The 20425-nt window shown below is 42.7% G+C and overlaps 2 protein-coding genes across 11 annotated transcripts in view; one reads left to right on the forward strand and one right to left on the reverse strand.

The window, feature by feature from the left end:
* CTNNA2 (catenin alpha 2) overlaps nucleotides 1–20425 on the reverse strand; it is a 1115489-nt gene that overhangs the window by 310407 nt on the left and 784657 nt on the right. The window lies entirely within an intron of this gene.
* LRRTM1 (leucine rich repeat transmembrane neuronal 1) lies at nucleotides 15798–19842 on the forward strand. Of its 5 annotated transcripts, none has more exons than XM_017650024.3 (3): nucleotides 15798–16417; nucleotides 16488–16573; nucleotides 16690–19842. In XM_017650024.3, the coding sequence occupies exon 3, from the start codon at nucleotides 16749–16751 to the stop codon at nucleotides 18315–18317; it is 1569 nt and encodes a 522-aa protein (XP_017505513.1). In that variant the 5' UTR covers nucleotides 15798–16417; nucleotides 16488–16573; nucleotides 16690–16748; the 3' UTR covers nucleotides 18318–19842. The 5 variants fall into 5 exon arrangements, with proteins under 5 accessions (XP_017505513.1, XP_036883043.1, XP_073097941.1 ...); XM_037027148.2 differs by having other exon boundaries at nucleotides 15798–16396; XM_073241840.1 differs by having other exon boundaries at nucleotides 15798–16573.

The raw sequence follows: 20425 nt of genomic DNA on the forward strand, positions 1-20425 counted from the left end.
TTGATTACATATAGTCACAGTGAACATTAAACTTACGTTAATATTTCCCACCACTGTGGATTAAGCATTTTATCATCCATCAGAGCCTCCAAGTGCATGTATGCACATATTCACAAAAAACAAACCTTGCCGCAATTAACAGGATTTAGAATATATAGCCTTCTTATGTATTGGACAAGACAGATTTTTTTAAAGACCACTATCATATGCTTTAAAAAAGATATCGTGCACAATTATCCTTGGTTGTAGTTGTATAGATTTTATGAATTCATTATATATCACAAATTATTTTAAAATGTGTTGTTCAATAAGGAAACAACATACTCAAGACAAATCACTGGTTGGTTCTAACTAACTTCTTTCACTATATCTCTATGTGCACTTCCCTCAGTATCTCTTTGTCCAATTAATATTCTCCCGGGAGTATTTTTGTTTCCATCCGTCAGTCTTGGTCCAGAACCTTCTTACCACCTGTCTGCCTAGAGAACCACTGTGAAACTTTCCCCTAGGGGCATCTTTCCCCAAACCCCCCATGTGAAATCACCAAACCCTCTCAATCAATGAAAGCTGAACTTCCTTGATTTTCCAGGAGGCCCTTCCATTTTACTCTTACCATGGTAAATATTTACTTGCTTGGTTACTGAGTTCTTCAATGCTATGTTGGCTATAGACTTTTAAATTCTTTCTTTTTAGTCATTTTCACATGTGAATGTGCCAGAGAACCTACCATGTCAAACTTATCTTTGTATCTGCTATAGTGGCAAGCACACAAAACAACAAACAAATAAATACTTGAGTGAATGAATGAATGAATGAATGAGTGGATGGATGGATGGATGAATGAATATATGAATATTGATGCTAGCTCACTGTGGAAGACTCAGCTGGTTAGGGGAATTTCTAGAGTTATTCTCTGTCCTACCACTCTAAAAAACATCATCTCACCTCCCTAAAGAAATGATGTGGAGACATAGTTTGGATCTTGACTCAAACAAATCTATTAAAAAAAAAAAGAAAAAGAAAATGTGAGGGATAATAGGAGACATCTGAATATAGAGTGTGTACTAGGTAATATTAAGGAACTGTTGTCAATTTGCTATGGTGTGATAATGGTACTGTGGTTATGTAAAAATGTTCTTTTTTCAGAGATATTTACTAAATATTTAATAGTAAAGTGTTATGAGATCTGTGATTTAATTTAAAATACTCAGAAATGATGCAAAAGTTGCAAGACATTAATAACTGTTAAGTCTAAGTCTAATCAAGTCATTTTTCTGAATCACCTCTCTTCATACCACACTTGATAAAGAAAACACAATAATAAAAATATGAAAATAAGGACTAACCTCCACATAGCAATCATCTGTGGGTGATTTCAAATATTCTATTTGTTCCTTACTTAACCACTTGGTGAGGCAGCAGCTGACTCTAGCACAGTTCAGAGAAGGGAAACCATAGTTCAACCCCAGAGAAGATACAAGAGCTGTTAAAGCCAAAGGAGAAAAATAGCTAGGAAAACACTAATGCTTTCTTCCAATACAAATTCCCTATGGTGGGGAATGACAAAGACCTCTTGGCCACAGAGAAGGGAAGCGACAATGCTAAATGCAGGTCTACTAAAATCGTAGACCTACAAAAATGACAATAATAATGAATATATATCACATCTGTACAATGCAACTTTAAAAATACCTCATTTTTTTTGTAAAATTTGTTCCAAAAAGCAAGAACATTAATCCCATTCTACAGATGAATAAACTTATGTCCTGATAGATAACTTTACATCTATCCTTTAGTTGTTTAAAATTATTGAATGGATAAAAAAATAATCCCCATGATTAAGTCAGTAGTTAAATCTCAGAATCAAAGCACAATTATTCCCTGACATTCTGATTATTACTTTCCAAGTGCGATCCCTCCCTTATCTGCTCCCAAAATAGTTGGGTGGAAAATCTTGCCTCATTTCCTGCCAGCAGGCTGGAAGAAAAAGACACTCTCCCTGATACAGAAGAGACACACTTCATGAGTTGCTACTGTCTTTATACAGAATATCAAATATTTCTGGAGGGCTTTTGGATGTCTCATTTTAACCCTCCTGACAACATGGCAGTTAGGTGGGTGGTAAATGCCATACAGCTTATTTTGTAAATCAAGAATTCTTATGACAGCTGAGGTGCTGTTCTTTGTGGCAGTGGAATCAGAGGGTAAAGAATTCTGGAATTGGAGATTCAGGATCCAGTCATACTATATCCATATTACCAAAGTCACCCAGTATTACTTTTCTTTTTTAGCTTTCAGGGATTCTCACAGAGCAAAACCTTCAAAGTAAACAGTGTTTGCTTTCCACATTAGTTGAATATCCTGAGCTGTACACTTGGATCTGAAAAAGATTTTGGAAGCCTTTGCAATGTTCCCAGCAACTGTAGGAGAGATAGATGTTCTAGTCATCATACTATGCAACAAAACAAACTTCTTGGGTCTGAAGAGATGTGGCCAGTTTGGCAATTTGCCAACCTCATTTTGTCAAACAACTACTGTTGTTTACAAAACAAACAAAAACCTAGTGGGTATCTATCAGTCTTGTTAGACAACTATATTGAAAGGAAGTAGCTGAATCCCGTTTACATCCCAAACTTGCAGACATACCTCAAACACGATTATATTTAAATCAAGTAGATGGATTTAAATTCTTGTAGAGAATTGTCTGTCTTTAAAATGAGTACTTACCCATACAGGATTTATTACTATCTGAGCACAGTTTACCTCTACATATGGTCAAATCCACTCAAGATGACCATTTGGAGAGACAAGGCGGAACCCAGGCCAGGCTCCCGTCTGTGACAGAGTTTGGTAAAGGATGAGATTCTCATTTTGGCAGAAGCTCCCCAGTCACAGGACTGAACCGTTAATGTCCCACCTTCCTCTACTCATTAGTTATGAGGTGTTCAGCCAGACATCAAAACCTCTTCATGGACCATCTGAACATTGCTAATGTTGAACACCTGGTATAAGATACAGCAACCCAATAAAGGTAGAAATAAGGAACTGGCTTAGCATGAGTTGTATCTCCTGTCTAGCTGACAACTGTCTAAGGCCTACCTGAACAAGGAAGGCCCAGTGTGATATTTTAATTGTTTTTATATTTATTAACTTTCGGTCTATAAGTAAGTGTCAAAGTAACATTATAGGTAGAAAACTACCCACCACATAAATGGTTTAAACTAGAAGCCTTTGAAATAAGCTCTCAACACCTTTATATTGAGTGTCCCTTTCACTGTCCAGCCCTTGTTAGGTACACTTCAGACTTCACAGATCCATGAATGTCAGAACTGAAAGGGATCTTAGAAATCCTCTCATTCAACTTCCATTCTCTATATAAGGAAAGAATGTACCCCAAAAATGTGTACAAAGAATGTATCACAGAGCTAGTAAGTGACAAAACCAAAATTTAAACATGGGTATTCTAATTCTATGTTCACTCCTACACCAGAAATATGCTTTAGACTTTGTTCTTGAGAAACTCTAACCTAGAAGTGTGGGGAGGGGGGAGGAGGTGGGATGAGGAAGAGGGAAGGAGGTTCAGAAATAATTCAAGAACAATTTAAGACAGTATCTAACAGAACACTTAGTTTTTACATGAGTAATAGTTCAAAGAAGGGGGAGAGTAATATGGGCTTCTGGAAATGTTATTCCCCACTAGCAACTGGACTCTCAAAAGAATGGAATCCCTCCCCAAATATTTTATATGCCTTAGTACTTAGCACAGAGTAAGTACCCCCCACATGGTTGCTAAATGGATGGGTGGCTATGAGGATTTGTGGATGGATGAATGAATAGTCTGAAGAATGGAAGCCCTTATAAAAGGAAGTGGGGTTTAATAGGGGTCAGGATCAGAGGGACAACGTGGGGGATAGAGATTATTGAAATGAGCATTATTTGCTTAGAGGCTGTTGAAAAACAACCTGCTTGAAGCAGAACACATTTACTAGGAAGTAGCAGATGATGTATTTTAACACTGACATCTCAGCACCATGCAGCTGATCATCGCCTATTCCCATGACTTCACTGGGTTATGTTTAGACTAGTGGTATAAGTGCAGGGAGAGTTTGAGGAACTTGTTAATGAATCCAGACTCCCACACACAAAATGAGATTTCTGAATGTGTGTGGTCGTTGGTATTCTGTTCTGTTCTTTTTCTATGCAAATAGCAACAGATGGTAGAAGGGGGCCAGGAGAAGTGGGAATCTAGGAGGAAAGTTTACGTTGCCCCATCCTCTCTCTTGCTGGTTCTACTCTGGATGAAACCTGGGGAAAAAGAAGATCATGGAAGCATCAAGTTTGGCTTTTAAAAGTCACAAGGTTGATTGGCATCCAGCTTTCTTAGCTGCCCCATTCAAGGGTCTAGGGAATATAGATAAAATCATCTAACACCAGTACCAGCTATGTTAAAGCAAATGGCTTAGGCTTTCTGTGCCATGATTTCCTCATGACATGGGGAAAAGGGTAGAATATCATAGAACTTTAAGGAATGCTCGGAAATGAATTCACTGAAGCGTTTTCCTTCAGTGCCTGATAATGAGTAATCGCTCTAGAAGGTTTGCTAAAGCTGAAGATGCTGGTGAACATGAAGGCAAGACCATTTATAAAAAGGAGCACTGACATTTTAAGGAAGCATATCTTGTGTTCAAAATCCTCTTCATCTCTTCAACCCTGTCTCACCCAATTCAGCCTGCTAGCCATTGGCGATCCCTTGAACAAAGGCTTGTTTTGGCATTAGGACCTTGGCATATGTTCTTTCATCTGCTTGGAATGCACATCTCATGGAGCTTTAAATGGTTGCCTCCTACTCATTATTCAGGTTGCAACTCAAATGCCACCTTCTCAAGGAAACCTTGCCCAACTTTACATAAAGCAGCCCCCTTCCCTCAATTTCTCTCTTCCACATAGTTCTATTTTAACTTTCCCTAGTGTATTACTATCTAAAAATTGTCTCATTTATGCGTTTGCTTACAAAGTTACTCACTCTTATTCCACTGTATCCCCAGGTCTAGAATATGCCTGCATATGTTAAGTGATCAGTAGGTATTGGTTAACTAGTGACTGGTGGACTAGCTGATTGACAAAAACAGGACCCCAAAGCATATACATTTAAGGTAGTGTTAATTATAGCCTCAAAGAAGTTAGCCCATCCTGAAAAGAGAATACCAAAATCAAACTTCACACGGAATGACAGCTTGAGGCTTTTTGTGAGAAAAAGCTACAAGTCTTTTAGCTAGCCCCTTGTTTATCCTCAGCCTGGTGAAATCAGCTTTTATTTTTCAAGCTTAGGCTCTCCTCCCTACTTTTCTCCTTCAATTCTGAGCTTTGAATTGAAGAGAATCTAACAAACTATAGCACACACTTGTATTTCCTGTGAGTTTAGACCACAGGACCTGCACATGTTAGATGCTTAAGTTCTGCTGGTCATGTTACTTGTCTAGGGGCCTAAAGGGTCCCTAAGGGCTTGCACACATTCTACAGATATTTAACTTGTGGTTAAAGATTGGAGAGTCAATCTTTCAAACTTTAGAAAATGAAGGTCCATTTAAGCAACTGTTCAGGAATGTAAAAAAGGTCAGATTAAGTAAGTTTATGCCCAGTTGTTTCTACCATAAAATTGTTCTAATATCTAAATGCTGCTTCCTAGTTAAGCACAATATTATTTAATATTTATGTACTTTTATTTTACTTTGAAATTTCTATTTTTATAGGCAAAGGACAATTGAGCAGAAAAATGTTACATCCTTTCTCTCTCTAGCTTTTCATGCTGTGAGGCAACCTGTTTTGCTGTTTAAACCTGTGTTTGCTCTGTTCCAATTGTTCAGAAGAAAACAGTTCTGGCACCTTTAAAAATCAAAGATCTATCACTCAACAGGGAAACATAGCACCCTAGGAAAGGGAATTATGAGGAACAGCAAAAAGATACTATGCTTTTAAAACCTCTTTGACCTTACAAATCATCTGGGGGTCTTGTAAAAATGTGGATTCTGATTCAGTGTCTCTTGGTTGGAACCTGAGATTCTGCATTTTTAACAAGCTTGAGGTGATACCTATACAGCCAGCCCTTGGTGTTCATAGACTCTTCTGACTGGGTCCAATAGCTTGAAAAATGAAAATTACTTTAGAGAATTTAGTACTTTCAGTTATAGTAACATTAAGCCATATTTAACCTGCAAAAAAACAACAACATATATTCTTCCCATTCAGAGATGGAGCCTTTCTTTCTACCACTTAGGTTAGGCTTTGGCCAACAGACAACAGCAATTTGCCAAAGAGAGAGGCTTGAACAGTCCTTGTGCTGGGGACTGGCTCTCTCTTGCTGCTCTAAGAAGCTTGCAATCACTATGGAACTGCCCTGGAGCTAGTCAGCTGGAGGATTTGAAAGCCTACAAGAAAGAGAACCGAGATGCCCCAAGCTATATAGCCAGTCAGTCAATGAGGCTCCAGCCAACAGCCTGCCAATCACCATTCCTGTGAGGAAAGCCATCCGAGATTATCCACTCCAGCTACTCTGCAGTTGATCACAGATATATGAGTGAGCACAGTTAAGCTGGCCCATACGGATCTCCAGAGCCAACACATAGAACCATGAACTAAATAAAACATATTTTAACCACCACATTTTTTTATTTTTATTTTTTTGCAGCCCCCAAAGTAGGAATTGATACTTAGAAGGAGCGCTAAGAGTTTAAGTTAGAGGTGCATGATACCATGTGTGCTTGTGATACTTTTTTCCTTCTCTTCAACCAATATGATCTAATTTTGGCCTATTATAACAGAAATTGATATAAGTAGTTACAGCAATATCATTTTTTTCCTCTATTTTTATCATTAAATTTATTTTTGTCTTTTCTTTTACTATGCTGAATACTTCTGCTTATAGGTTAAGTCCCTTTGCTCAGGTCACATGGCTTGTAAATGGCAGAACAGTTTCCAGCCTAACAAAGAGTCAGAAACTTCAAAAGTTCTCTTCAGTAAATTATTTAGTGTCTCACATTCTTCTGCTGAAATACAAATACAGAATTGCATTCTGAAGGACATGATGTCCAGTCATCTCCTTGTTTCGTATCTGAGAAAGTAATGTAAGGCCCATCTACAAAGCAATAACCTTAACCCAAATGGGATGCCAATGGCAAACCCTCTCATGGGAAGGGTACACTCAGTGTCAGCCAATCTTCCACAGAGTCCTTAGATAGTCAGCACCATCACTCCATGTTTCCTTTGCAGTTTACCCACTGCTGGGCACTCTGCCCCAAGGTTGGTGATCCTTGACCATCTGGGCTCCTCTCAAAACCTAACAATCTCAAACGTATTTTTCTCTTTTTCACAGTTATGTGAAAAACACATTAATGGCAGTCTCCTGGCCATGCCTACATATTAAAAGCTGCTCACTATGGATTTTGGCAGTGTTTGCCAATAGAATATGACTTTCTAAAATCAGATTTTGAAAGGCTTTAATCAGAACATACCCTTTTTCAGTAGCACACAGGTAGATACCACTTCCTATCATCCAGCTGCATCCCACATCTACATTACCCTACTGGACTGTGAAGACTTATGATTGTGCCTCAGCTGTACTGTAATTTTCTCCCTGGGGACCTGCATCTACTGCGACCACTAGAATCATCAAGAATCTTCCAGAGACTCCCTGACGTGCAAGTCCAACTGTAACATCCGTTTGTATCTTCAACTATTTCTTCTTGGTTCCAAATGTTAGAGCTTGTTTTCATGTCTTAATCTCCCTGCCTCCCACTTACTCTAGATGAACCCATTCTATTGAAATCATATGAAATTACTTCTCAGGAAACGTACCATTTAAAAATTGTGAAGCTCATTACTAACCTGTTTGTAAAAAAAAAATTGCACCTGGCCTGCCCTGACCATCTCTAATGTTAATGTGGTCAGCCCCACACAATATCGCACCTGGGCAGATGTGGGAGCCTCCCCACTGCTCTCCTTGCTCCCAGTATCTTTTTTTCTCTGCCTTTCATGTTCAATACCATCAGCTTTATCTCCCTTGCACCCACGTGTTGGAAATCATAATGCAGTTGGAAGTCTTCCCAACCTGGCTCTAAGCTAACACTCCAGTCTCATCTCTCCTCACTCCTCTCCCCCATTCCTGGGATCACAGCACCCTAAGCATCTAGAAGCTCTTGTGGTTTTTTCACAGACTTCACCTACCAGTTGCGGTGGCCTCTATTCATCCACCTGGTCAACTCCTCCCCCTTTTCTCCCAGCAACTCTGACTGGCCTTGTTCAATGAGCTAGAGAAATCTCTCCAACCACAGCTCTTGTTTACATGTCCATCATAGCATGGATTATACTGCTTTGTTATGCATTACCTCCACTCCAGATCTGAGAACACTGAAAGTAGGGAGCGCATTTTATCTACCTCTGTACCTCATCAGCTAAACCTCCATTTGACTTAAATAAAAACAAAGAAGAACAGCAACAGATTTTTATGTTAAATAATAAAAAGACATTCTTAAGGTGTGGGAGATTAAGAAGTGGTTCCAGAGAACGGGAGATGATATGAGTACAAAGATGAATGCACCCAACTGGGCAGTTTAATTCACCACTGAAGGTGCATTGCTTATGGGTGGTGGGGGATTTCCTACACAAGAGATCTGTGAAAAGAGGCCACATATAAAATGGCATTAATCCCAAAAGGTTGGACCTTCCTGGGTTAATGTTATCCGTATATGTCAATGTAATACAGAGGTTTTTTATATTTAGCTCTGATTCCCTAGACTATTGATTAGGCAAGAATTCAAGCCAGTTAATAAACAATTCAACCAGAATCTCTCTGAACCCCAAACTATGCCAGACTGTACCAAGAAGAGAGTGGACATGTATACTGGTGCTATGTGGTAATCCTTGTTCCCTCAATATTTGGGCTCTTGTATGTGATCTTCTGTATCCTTTTAGAGGTAGATATTAAAGGGTTCTTAAAGTATAAAAATAATAAGTCTGTCCTCAGGGAGTTTCCTTTTAGCTGCAAGGACAACATGAGTGACATGTGGAAACTTCGATAAGATAGTTAAATGTCAAAAGATGTCAAAGACAGAACTTACTACAGAATTAAATTGGTTCTATTATATGTGGCTAGAATGAGGAAGTGAAGCATACTAACACCAACAGAAGAACTGTAGTTTTCTAGCTATCCTCATAAATTCTTGGGACTCAACCAAAAGCACATTTTTGTACCAGTGTCCTGCCCTAGCGCTTGACATTTCCACCTTAGAATCAGTCCTCAGCATGGTGAGAGCCAATTTAAAGTCAAATGTACCTATAGATTGCAATTAAATGCTTCCAAAGCCGTCCTGGCACATTGGTTTGGTGTTAATAAGTGTCCCATGTAAGTGGGTGAAACTTTCTTGTGATTAAGACAAAGTATTGTGAATCTCAAAGAACAGAACAGAGTCTGTGCATTTCACAAATATTTTTAAATATTCTTACCCGAAAGAGCATTTTAGGTAAGACTGCATTAAACTATTTCCAGACATCAGTACCTTTGTGAAAATACTTTTGCTAGCCTACCACTTGACAAAATGTAAGGATGAAAGGTTCACAAACTCCCAGAAGGAACCCTGAAGACCCAAAGCCCAGCCCTTCCGCTGAGGTAGCAACCGCTACCAGAAGGAATGAGGAAACGAGAATGGGAAGGGAGGGTGGTTCCCAGGTGCCAAGAACAGATTCAGGCAGGGATTTGGTACCCCAGCCAGAGGAAGAAAAGGGGACCAAGAGATGTTTCTATTTGTGGTGAGCTGGTGTTTCTCAACAAAAAGAAGCAAAAGAACGGTTGAGGGGGAAACGTGTACAACCTGTCAGGAGGATAATCCAGCATCCTGGGTTAGAAGTCTTCAAAGTTGCCACCCTTTGAATACCAATTCTGATTCTAGAATTAAAATTTAAGGACAGCCTCGATGGGCAAAGGTACTGTCCTCATACATTCAGCCTGCTGTAACTGACTAGTACAGAGGAGGTGGCTAAAAGAACAAACATTTTATTTTCTCGGAGGACTGGAGGCTCTAGTGAGAGGCTGCTTCCTTCATAGATCACCCTCTTCTCACTGCATCCTCACATGGCCAAAGGGGCCAGAGAGCTCTCTAGGGTCTCTTTTATAAGGGCACCAATCCCATTCAGGAGGGCTCCACCTGGTGACCTAATCATCTCCCAAAGGCCCCTCCTCGACATACCATCACAGTGGGATTTAGGTTTCAATGTATGAGTTCTGGGGTACATGGACATTCAGTCTGTAGCAGCACATGTATACGGAGGCTCATCATGACCACTTTATATTGGCTAAAAAACTGGGATAATTTAATTGGCAAACAAGAGGAGATGGATAAAATAAATACAATGGAAAGGTTTGCAGCCATTGTGGATGATTCTGTTGGTTTGTATTCTTGATATGGGAAAGCACAAAAGATAAAAAATAGTTACAAAGTGATATGGATAATGTTGTCAGGTTTTTAGGAAATATAATCACATAGGAAATAGACAAGTCCTATAAGAATATATACCCATAACTTGATATAGCTGAATTTTGGTGACTTAATCCTCACTTTAAATTTTAAGGTTGTTTTTCCATATTTCATTTTTCTATAATAAAAAGATAAAATGCAAATAAATGTCCACAAGAAATACATACAGATTGGTAGTGATAAAGCTGAGGAGTAATGTAAACTGGAATATGCCTAAAGCTACTATATACAAGGACTCTATACTTCCTTCTGTACCAATGATAAAACCAAAATTTTTTAAGAGCCTCACTGCATACTAGGTACTGTCATAGACACAGACTTCCCTTCTATGTGTTTGAAATCTAATAGGAGCAGGGACAAGATTCAGAAGGTGTGGGGTTTTTGTACAGATGCTACCACCAACTGTGGGCAATCACTTAACATTTCTGGCCCTTAAAGTCCTCAGTGACAAAACTAGGGAATCACTGATACCTGGGTTCCTTTCTGAAGTCAGCATTTGTGAGTGCTGCAACAGAATGCTTCTCAAGATTTAATTTTAACTGAAGGCAAATGGTAAAATGCAGCTTTGATTCAGTGGGTCTAAAGAGATGTCTAACATTCTACATTTCTAGCATGCTCCAAGGCTGCTAACCCCAGGCTTACACTTTTGAGTTGCAAGACTCCACTATATGTGATCTCATTGAATTACCCTGAGAATTCTTTCAGATAGTCACTATTTCACTGATAATGGAGTAACCCATGTAGGATCAAACTGATAAAAAATGACAAAGCAGGAGCCCCAGTTGCCATCTTTTACTCCTAGTCTCCAAGATGCTTAATGTCCCATTCAGGTCTAAAATACTATAATGAGAAATTGCTGCCCCCCTCATAAGAAGTGAGGACCAAGGACAGGATTGGTAAAAGCAAGCTGCTAACAGAATTTAGAAGAATGAGGGATCACTTTACATGGAGATGAGTTAAGAAGGCACAGAGGAAATGTGACATCAACCACAAAGGACAGCTAGAACAAGGGTGAGCACAGAGGGACAGAGTGTACATAGCAGTTAGCTTTCATATGACACAATCAGAGCATATGGCAGTACAGAGGGAACTTGTAGACAGGGGCCCAGGAGAGCAGAACAGCCCTCATGAACTAAACCAGGAATTTACTACCAGAGGGCAAAGATAACTTTAAGGTGTGGAACCTTAGAAACAAAAAAAAAAATATAGCAAATGAAGTTGTTCAGTACAGCCTTAGAAGCTCCCGACTTCCTACGTCTCCCCAACATAGAGGCTCCACTTGTCCCTGTCTACCTTCTGCCTGCCTCATACTAGGGAATTAACCTACTCATCCTGATGGAAGCATCCCAGTGCCCACACTTGTATTCATGACTTCATGATGCCCACGCCTCCAGCCAGTATGCCTACATCTTGAGTCCTTAAAGTATTGACTTCATAAACTTTACTTTCTTCAATGAAGCCTTTTAGCATGGGTTGCATTTGACCTGTCAGCTCTTCTCATTTGCATGTTTTAGTGACATTTACTCTTAAACACTGGGCAGTATATAAATGAGTACTATCAGTGAAGTTCCTCAGTGTCTGCTTCTCTTTCCTACCTAAAGTTCCTGAAGGAAAGCACTGAGTCACTGCATTTCTTTGGCTTACTCCCATTACACATATCATGCATGCCCATGATAGCCATAGGTACTTCCTTAGTGTTATACATAGTACTACCTTGTTTTAAGAGGAGGATAAAGTTTGGTAAGGAAAACAACCTCCCTTTCTCATTTGTTCCTCCTAAATAGGTTCCCTGTGTGAAGCCTTAGGGCCTTCACCCTTCAGCCCTACATGCATCTTCAGAGGCTCTCTGCAAAATGTGAGCTGTATGCTGTGTGCATAGAAACAACAGTTCATTTTCTTGTTTGCAAATTGTGACTTCCACCTGCCTCCCCTTCCTCTAAATCCTTCCTTTTAAAGAAAAGCCATGATTAACTGCTACTGAAAATTAAAGACAAAAGCATAAAGATCAAGGACCAGGCTGGTGCAGGTGATGACAGGACATTAAAATCACCACTCAGATTTTTCTTCCTTGAACACTGCCAAAGCCTACTCATGGAAAGCCAATCTCCAGAGTGCATGCACATTTCAGACTTTGTTCACTTGCACCTCTTGGTTCACAAATTGTGTTGACTTAAATTAAGAAATTGGAGGTGGCTTTCAGTTGAGATGAAATGGAAGAGGTATGGCATATCAAAAAAAATGGTTCTATGACCCCCATTTCCCCATCACAACATGAAATACCAAGGAAAAAAAAAAGGACTTATTATGCAAAGGTTAATACATCAGGCTTAGAAGAGGAGGAATTAATCACCTCTCCCTCCTTCAAGCTATAGTTCTGGCCTTTATAGCTGCACCAAGTTTCCTGCTTCCTCTTAGTTCCAGATTGCATTGTGGCAATCAGTTTCACACTCTATGTACCCCAGATTTCCATCCCAATGGCTGAATTCACATTTTTAAGATTCTTATCCTGTCCTACCTTAGTTCCCAATCCCATGCTGGCCTGATGGCTCCAGGTGGGTTTACGGATCTGTCCTGAAATTATGGTGCTTCAGCAAGACAGGCGCAAGCTCCTTCCCCACACAACCATGAATAATGTCAAGGATGCTTTCCAAGTGTGTAACGTTTCTCTCATCAGCACTGAACACCAAAGGAGAAGACATCTGCTGACAGAAACCATGGTCAGCCCTGAAGAAGAGCTTGATCAAGTACACACTGTAGCCACATTATAACTGGGTCAGTAAGATGTTCTCACAAGATAGATAAAGAGATACAAAATATGGAGCATGAGGAAAGAGATGACTTTAGGTGAGTTTTTTTCATTTTTTACTTTTTAGTGTGTTGGTCCCTAAGGAGCATGAAATTAAAATGCGTGAAAAACAGCCGTATCAACTTGCTGTGGTGACTCAAAAGTTGTCGTTTCTCGACTCAACTTTGCTGAAACACTTGATTCATGTTGTTCTTATTTAACCTAATTTGCATTGATTTAATCAGTGCTGGTATGCTTTAAATACATAATAAATTGGGATTCTGCAACTTAGATGACTTAGAATAGCTAAATTTCAATAAAGCTCATTTCAATCTGTTAATGTATACGGTTCTGCCAAGGGGTTTAAAACCATAGAAAAGATGCAAACTTGCCACATTAGAGGTGGGAAAGGTTTAAAGGCACCATCCAGATGAAATGATTTGCAGTATAATAATGTGAAAAGCAATATATACATATCTTAATTACAGCCTTGATTCATCTTCTACATTTTGAGCAGCATACTTAGGGGAAAACTCACATATAAATGCAGTGAATTTAATTTTATTTTCTTTCCTTCTTGCCAACACTCAACTCTTTTCTGCCTCTCCACCAGCTCTACAAATCAAGTGACATCCAAAGTGGGACCTCTTCTTGCCCATTTGGCAGGCTCCACCACAGCTTTGCCAAGCTGCCTGCATTGGGAGGATTTTCTTCCTAGCAGGCATGGGATTGGGTGACTTGTACTTACAGTATGTGCTGAATGGCTGGCCAGTGTTTACCCTTGCCTGCCCAGCCCTCCCTTCCCAACCCTTCAGAGTTTATGGCTCAATCAGACAGCCAGCTGTCAGGAATAATTGTCTTGGCAAGAGGTGAAAACACTTGATGGTGAAATTGTTTGTTAAAGTGTTCTGCAGCACTTTGGGGGTGCCAGGATGAAGTCTGCAGGTGCCCAGGACAAAGTTAGTTCGGAGGCAGGAGTGATGAAGAGGTAACCATCAAGAATGGATAAGGAAGAACACAACTTTGGGGTGCGAGACAGCAACACATCCATCTATGCCTTAACAAACTGTGAGACCTGGGATGATTGCCTGGTTTCTCTGTGCCTCAGTTTGGTCATGTGCAAAATTAAAGGGGTTGATTTTTTTTCATGTCTTTTCTAGTTCCTAAGACAGCATGTGATGTCTAGGACATTTCAGATTTATTTCCCTTCCAATTAAATGATGCACCTCAGGGACAATGGCCAGGGCAGAGTTCAGATGAATACAAAATGGAATGACTCATTCCCCTGTTCATATGGCTTTTCCTGAAAAGTACCACTAGTCTTTGGTGACTTTGATTCCACTGGTCAGTGTGTTCAGCTTGGATGCTAAGGACCAATCTTGTTACTTGTTCAAAGTCCATCCAACATGGGACTTTGGTAACCCATCTCACTTTTATCAAAGTACCAGTACAGATATTGCCCACTTATTATCAGTTCCTAGGAGGCAGAAATTATGGGAATTCAGAGAGGAGCTAGAGATTTACATTTGTCACGAAGGTAGGCTTGCCCACATTCACTTCCATCAGTTTCTCCGCTGTCTTTTAGGATTTTTTCTTCTTTACAGATAGCTAACAGGTCCCACACAATAGCGTTGTGGATCCTCCCAGAAAAGCAGGGGAAAAAGGAGAAAACTCACTGTGAGGACCCCATCTATACATCTCTAAGTGATTGTGGCACGAAATAGGCAAAGACTTCAACTCATAGAAGACACAATTGATTAACAGTCTCAAAGCTTAATTATGGCTGTGTGTATGGCAGGCTTCCTTATGATTTAAGCCACCTCTTCCCTCCCTGTTCTGTAGTACATTCTTCTGGAGTGGGGTGTACTGCAGGGCACTGTAACTACCATAAGCAACATGTCAGGGTCAGCTCTCTGGTGTCATAATCCACTGGGGACCGCATCAAAGTCTATGGAGACCCCATCAGGGAAGACTCCCTGTACAAAGACACAGGTTTCTACCACTCTAGGTCTTACTCACCGGGGAAGAGGACGGCTTCCCAGACGTTGGGTTTGGAAAGCACTCCCCCATCCACAACCAGAAAGGGCTGGCTGGTTGCAGAACTCCAGTCCCCGCCAGGGAAAAAAAAAAATCTTAGCCAAACCCCGACGATCATTGCTTTCCTCTCTCTTCTCTCAAGTTGCTTTTCTAAAGCAAAGGACCAAATGTTGATTTCTCTACAGATTCCTACGTTATCACTTACACGTAGACAGCTTTAAAGGGGGGGGGGGGGAATGTCCCCAAAACGGAAAGGGAGAGAACAGAATATTTCAGTTTCCCACTTGGAAATATCTTGTCGTTCATGATGCTACCCCATACCTCCACCCCCCTCACCCCCTCTTTTTTTGGAAATATGGACCAAAAAAGCTGGAAGTGTTTTCCATTTCATCAAAGAACATATATTACTTTAGTGTTCGGTAAAATGTTGGTTTTATGCCCACCCCTTTTCAGTCTGCCCATGTCTGAGGTGCTCCGGGAAGACGCACAATCGTGAGCAGCTTACGACACTCAGTGAGCAGTAGGTGCCTGTGCAAGCTCGCGCCGCACACCGCCTGGCGGAGGGAAGGAGCCCGGCGCCGCGCCCCGCGCCCCGCCGCCCGCAAAGCATGAGCGAGCCCGCTCTCCGCAGCCTCCCCGGGCGCGAATGGCAGGCGGTCTCGGCGGAGTAAAAGGTGGCGCCGGTCAGCGGTCCTTTCCAATGACGGACATTAACCAGACTGTCGAATCCTGGGGAGTCGCGAGCCCCGAGTTTGGAGGTTGTTTTTTTTCCCCCCCAACAACGTCACAGTCCGAACTGCAGAGGGAAAGGACAGCGGCAGGAAGGCGAAGCCCGGCGCCGGCACGTAGTTGAGAAACTTGCGGGTCCTAGAAGTCGCCTCCCCGCCTCGCCAGCCGCCCTTGCAGCCCTGAGCCGAGCAGCAAAGTGAGACATTGTGCGCCTGCCAGATCCGCCGGCCGCGGACCGGGGCTGCCTCGGAAACACAGAGGGGTCTTCTCTCGCCCTGCATATAATTAGCCTGCACACAAAGGGAGCAGCTGAATGGAGGTTGTCACTCTCTGGAAAAGGGTGGGTAAGACACTTTTTAATTAAATTCTTTCCCGAAGATTTTTTTTATCCTCCCTTTTCTTTGCTGCAGCATCTAACATGGACCAAATCACCATCTCTTTGATCTTTCCGTGGCTGTGAACTTTCTATGCTGCCCAGCTTTCTGCATGCTTAGAGGTGAACGTGTGGCTTTCGGGAGGGGGGGTCCTTCTTTATTTCAATATATTTATTTGATTTTTGCCATTTTCTCCCCCTCCCCCGCTCCCCCTCCCTCGGAATAAAATATGATGTAGATTTCTGACCGAGCGCTTCCAATGGACATTCTCCAGCCTCTCTGGAAAGATTCTCGCTAATGGATTTCCTGCTGCTCGGTCTCTGTCTATACTGGCTGCTGAGGAGGCCCTCGGGGGTGGTCTTGTGTCTGCTGGGGGCCTGCTTTCAGATGCTGCCCGCCGCCCCCAGCGGGTGCCCGCAGCTGTGCCGGTGCGAGGGGCGGCTGTTGTACTGCGAGGCGCTCAATCTCACCGAGGCGCCCCACAACCTGTCCGGCCTGCTGGGCTTGTCCCTGCGCTACAACAGCCTCTCGGAGCTGCGCGCCGGCCAGTTCACGGGGTTAATGCAGCTCACGTGGCTCTATCTGGATCACAATCACATCTGCTCCGTGCAGGGGGACGCCTTTCAGAAACTGCGCCGAGTTAAGGAACTCACACTGAGTTCCAACCAGATCACCCAACTGGCCAACACCACCTTCCGGCCCATGCCCAACCTGCGCAGCGTGGACCTCTCGTACAACAAGCTGCAGGCGCTCGCGCCCGACCTCTTCCACGGGCTGCGGAAGCTCACGACGCTGCACATGCGGTCCAACGCCATCCAGTTCGTGCCCGTGCGCATCTTCCAAGACTGCCGCAGCCTCAAGTTTCTTGACATCGGATACAATCAGCTCAAGAGTCTGGCGCGCAACTCTTTTGCCGGCTTGTTCAAGCTCACCGAGCTGCACCTGGAGCACAACGACTTGGTCAAGGTGAACTTCGCCCACTTCCCGCGCCTCATCTCCCTGCACTCGCTATGCCTAAGGAGGAACAAGGTGGCCATTGTGGTTAGCTCGCTGGACTGGGTTTGGAACCTGGAGAAAATGGACCTGTCGGGCAACGAGATCGAGTACATGGAGCCCCATGTGTTCGAGACCGTGCCGCACCTGCAGTCCCTGCAGATGGATTCCAACCGCCTCACCTACATCGAGCCCCGGATCCTCAACTCTTGGAAGTCGCTGACGAGCATCACTCTGGCCGGGAACCTCTGGGACTGCGGGCGCAACGTGTGCGCCCTGGCCTCGTGGCTCACTAACTTCCAGGGGCGCTACGATGGCAACTTGCAGTGCGCCAGCCCAGAGTACGCACAGGGCGAGGACGTCCTGGACGCCGTGTATGCCTTCCACCTGTGCGAGGATGGGGCCGAGCCTACTAGCGGCCACTTACTCTCGGCCGTCACCAACCACAGTGACCTGGGACCCCCGGCCAGCCTGTCCCCCACGCTCCCTGACGACAGGGAGGGGCAGCTCGACGGCACGCCTGAGCCCTCCACTGCGGCTCTCCCCGGCGGTGAGCACGCGGAGAACGCTGTGCAGATCCACAAGGTGGTCACAGGCACCATGGCACTCATCTTCTCCTTCCTCATCGTGGTTCTAGTGCTCTATGTGTCCTGGAAGTGCTTCCCAGCCAGCCTCAGACAGCTCAGGCAGTGCTTTGTCACGCAGCGCAGGAAGCAAAAGCAGAAACAGACCATGCATCAGATGGCTGCCATGTCTGCCCAGGAATACTACGTTGATTACAAACCGAACCACATTGAGGGAGCCCTGGTGATCATCAACGAGTATGGCTCTTGTACCTGCCACCAGCAGCCCGCCAGGGAATGCGAGGTGTGATTGTCCCAGTGGCTCTCAACCCATGCACTACCAAATACGCCTGGGCAGCCGGGGTGGGCCGGCGAGCGCCAGGCTGGGGGTCTCCTTGTCTGTGCTCTGAAATGCTCCTTAACTGAAACTGTGAAGGGATCGCTCCCAGAGACCTGACATTTTAGCTTTATTGTGTCTTAAAAACAAAAATGAAATAAAACGCAACAAAAACCCCACCCCACAACCTTCAAGACAGTCTCTTAAATTTCATATGACAACTCCTTCCTCCCTTTGAAGATCTGTCCATATTCAGGAATCTGAGAGTGTAAAAAGGTACCAATCATTGATTTTTTTTTTTTGTAAACTAAAATGTTTAAAATAAAATAGCATTTACAGTTTTTACAGACTGGTGTAACCTAAATGGATTGTTACCTGTGTTAAAAGAGAAGCAACAGTTAAAATTTCCTTCCCTGTTGAGGGGAGGGGAGGGAGGGTAAGGGTATCCACTGGCCAGAGGGAGAATCCGGAAATTCAGGAGCAAAACAATCTGACTCGGTTGGAAATATTAAGGATAAAGCATATTAGGTTGAGTTACCCCACACGAGTAAAGACTGAACAAGAAAGGAAGACCCTTTATATTATTTTTTTGTGGGGAGTGAAGTACAATCTAACCATTTTAAAGCAAGTGAAGGGTGGAGTGAGGACTGAGCATCATTGCTCAGCCTTTAAGGTAGAGATCATTACAAATGGCTTTCAAAAGGCAGTGCCAGATTGTCCTATGGACAAGAAACCTTTTTGCACGTAATATAACCATCTTTCAAATCAAGTCAAAATCTCACTCCCAAATGCCACTGGTTCATAATTCTATGCCTTTGATTCACCAGATTAAGTAACATTTGCACCCTTTTCCATACTCTCCCAAGTGAAAGAGAGACCCTCAGCTTCTGCTCTCTACCATCTGACTGAGGGGAAGAAGGTGGAATCCAAATGTTTGCTGATGAAAGCTGTGCTTTCTGGAGCACATTGCTAAGACTGCAGCAAGCGGAGGCTCTCAGCATAGCACACTCCTAGTTACTATGGGGGATATTGAGAAAAACCCTACCTCGGGGTGAATGCCTACTGGGTAATGACTTGTAGCAGGAGACTTTAGGGGCAGACATGATACAGAAGCAATAGGGGAAGGTGGGGTGGAGGAAAATCATCATTTAATCCTGTGTTCCAATATTAGAGAGATGGGAATAATTTGTTAACCCAGGACAGAAAAATCTGCCTGTTCTCAGATCACCCTTTTGTGTAATGCTTGCTTTTCCTGCGTTGTTTTAGTTTTTGCTGTGTTGGGATCAAACCCTTCATAGGTTTCCAGGTTCATCACTGAAATTTAGAATATTTACTGAACTAAATTAATGAGTAGTAGCAGTTGGTGGATGTGGGGGAAGAGGAAGAAGGAGTATGTGTACTGGTTGGGAAGGGTCTTTCACTCGCTAACAATTTAAAAAAATGTATGATTGAAATAAACTGTCATGGATGGCAGATGGTGAACACTGAACCAATGTTGTCCATGTCCAGAAGTCTTTCTAAAACTCAGGTGCTCTTGGAATGATCCTACAGCCTGGCATGTTTTTTTTCTCTCTCTCTCTCTCTCTCTTCTATTTTTTAAGAGACATCCAAATAGCAAGGAGAGGGATGGGGAAGAAATCTAACCACTAGCTCCCAAAATGCAAATAACTCTAGCCACCTACCAAAGGGGCAAAATCAGCTTTTTGAAATGCAGAATGGCATCACTTGGAGGTTTAGTTAACCTGATGATTGGTAGTAGGTTTCAGCTCTACCTATGGAGAAACCAATATGCCTAATAATAACTGCTTCTAAGAGGCTCTTTCAAGATAAATATTTTGCAAATATCTTTAAGACATGAAAGCCTTGGGAGACAGCTTCTCTCTCCCTCTCTCTCTCTTTCGCGAGTGAGCGCGCGCGTGCGCGCGCGCGCGCACACACACACACACACACACACACCAGCTCATTCTTCCTGACCAGGCAACTTCATCCTGATGTGTTTACAATTAGAACATGACATTATGACACACAGCATGCATGTGATATGCATGTAGACTGTTAATGTTCTACAAGGGAGGTGCTTT

This window comes from Manis javanica, chromosome 1 (assembly GCF_040802235.1).
Source record: "Manis javanica isolate MJ-LG chromosome 1, MJ_LKY, whole genome shotgun sequence".
NCBI classification, from domain to species: domain Eukaryota; kingdom Metazoa; phylum Chordata; class Mammalia; order Pholidota; family Manidae; genus Manis; species Manis javanica.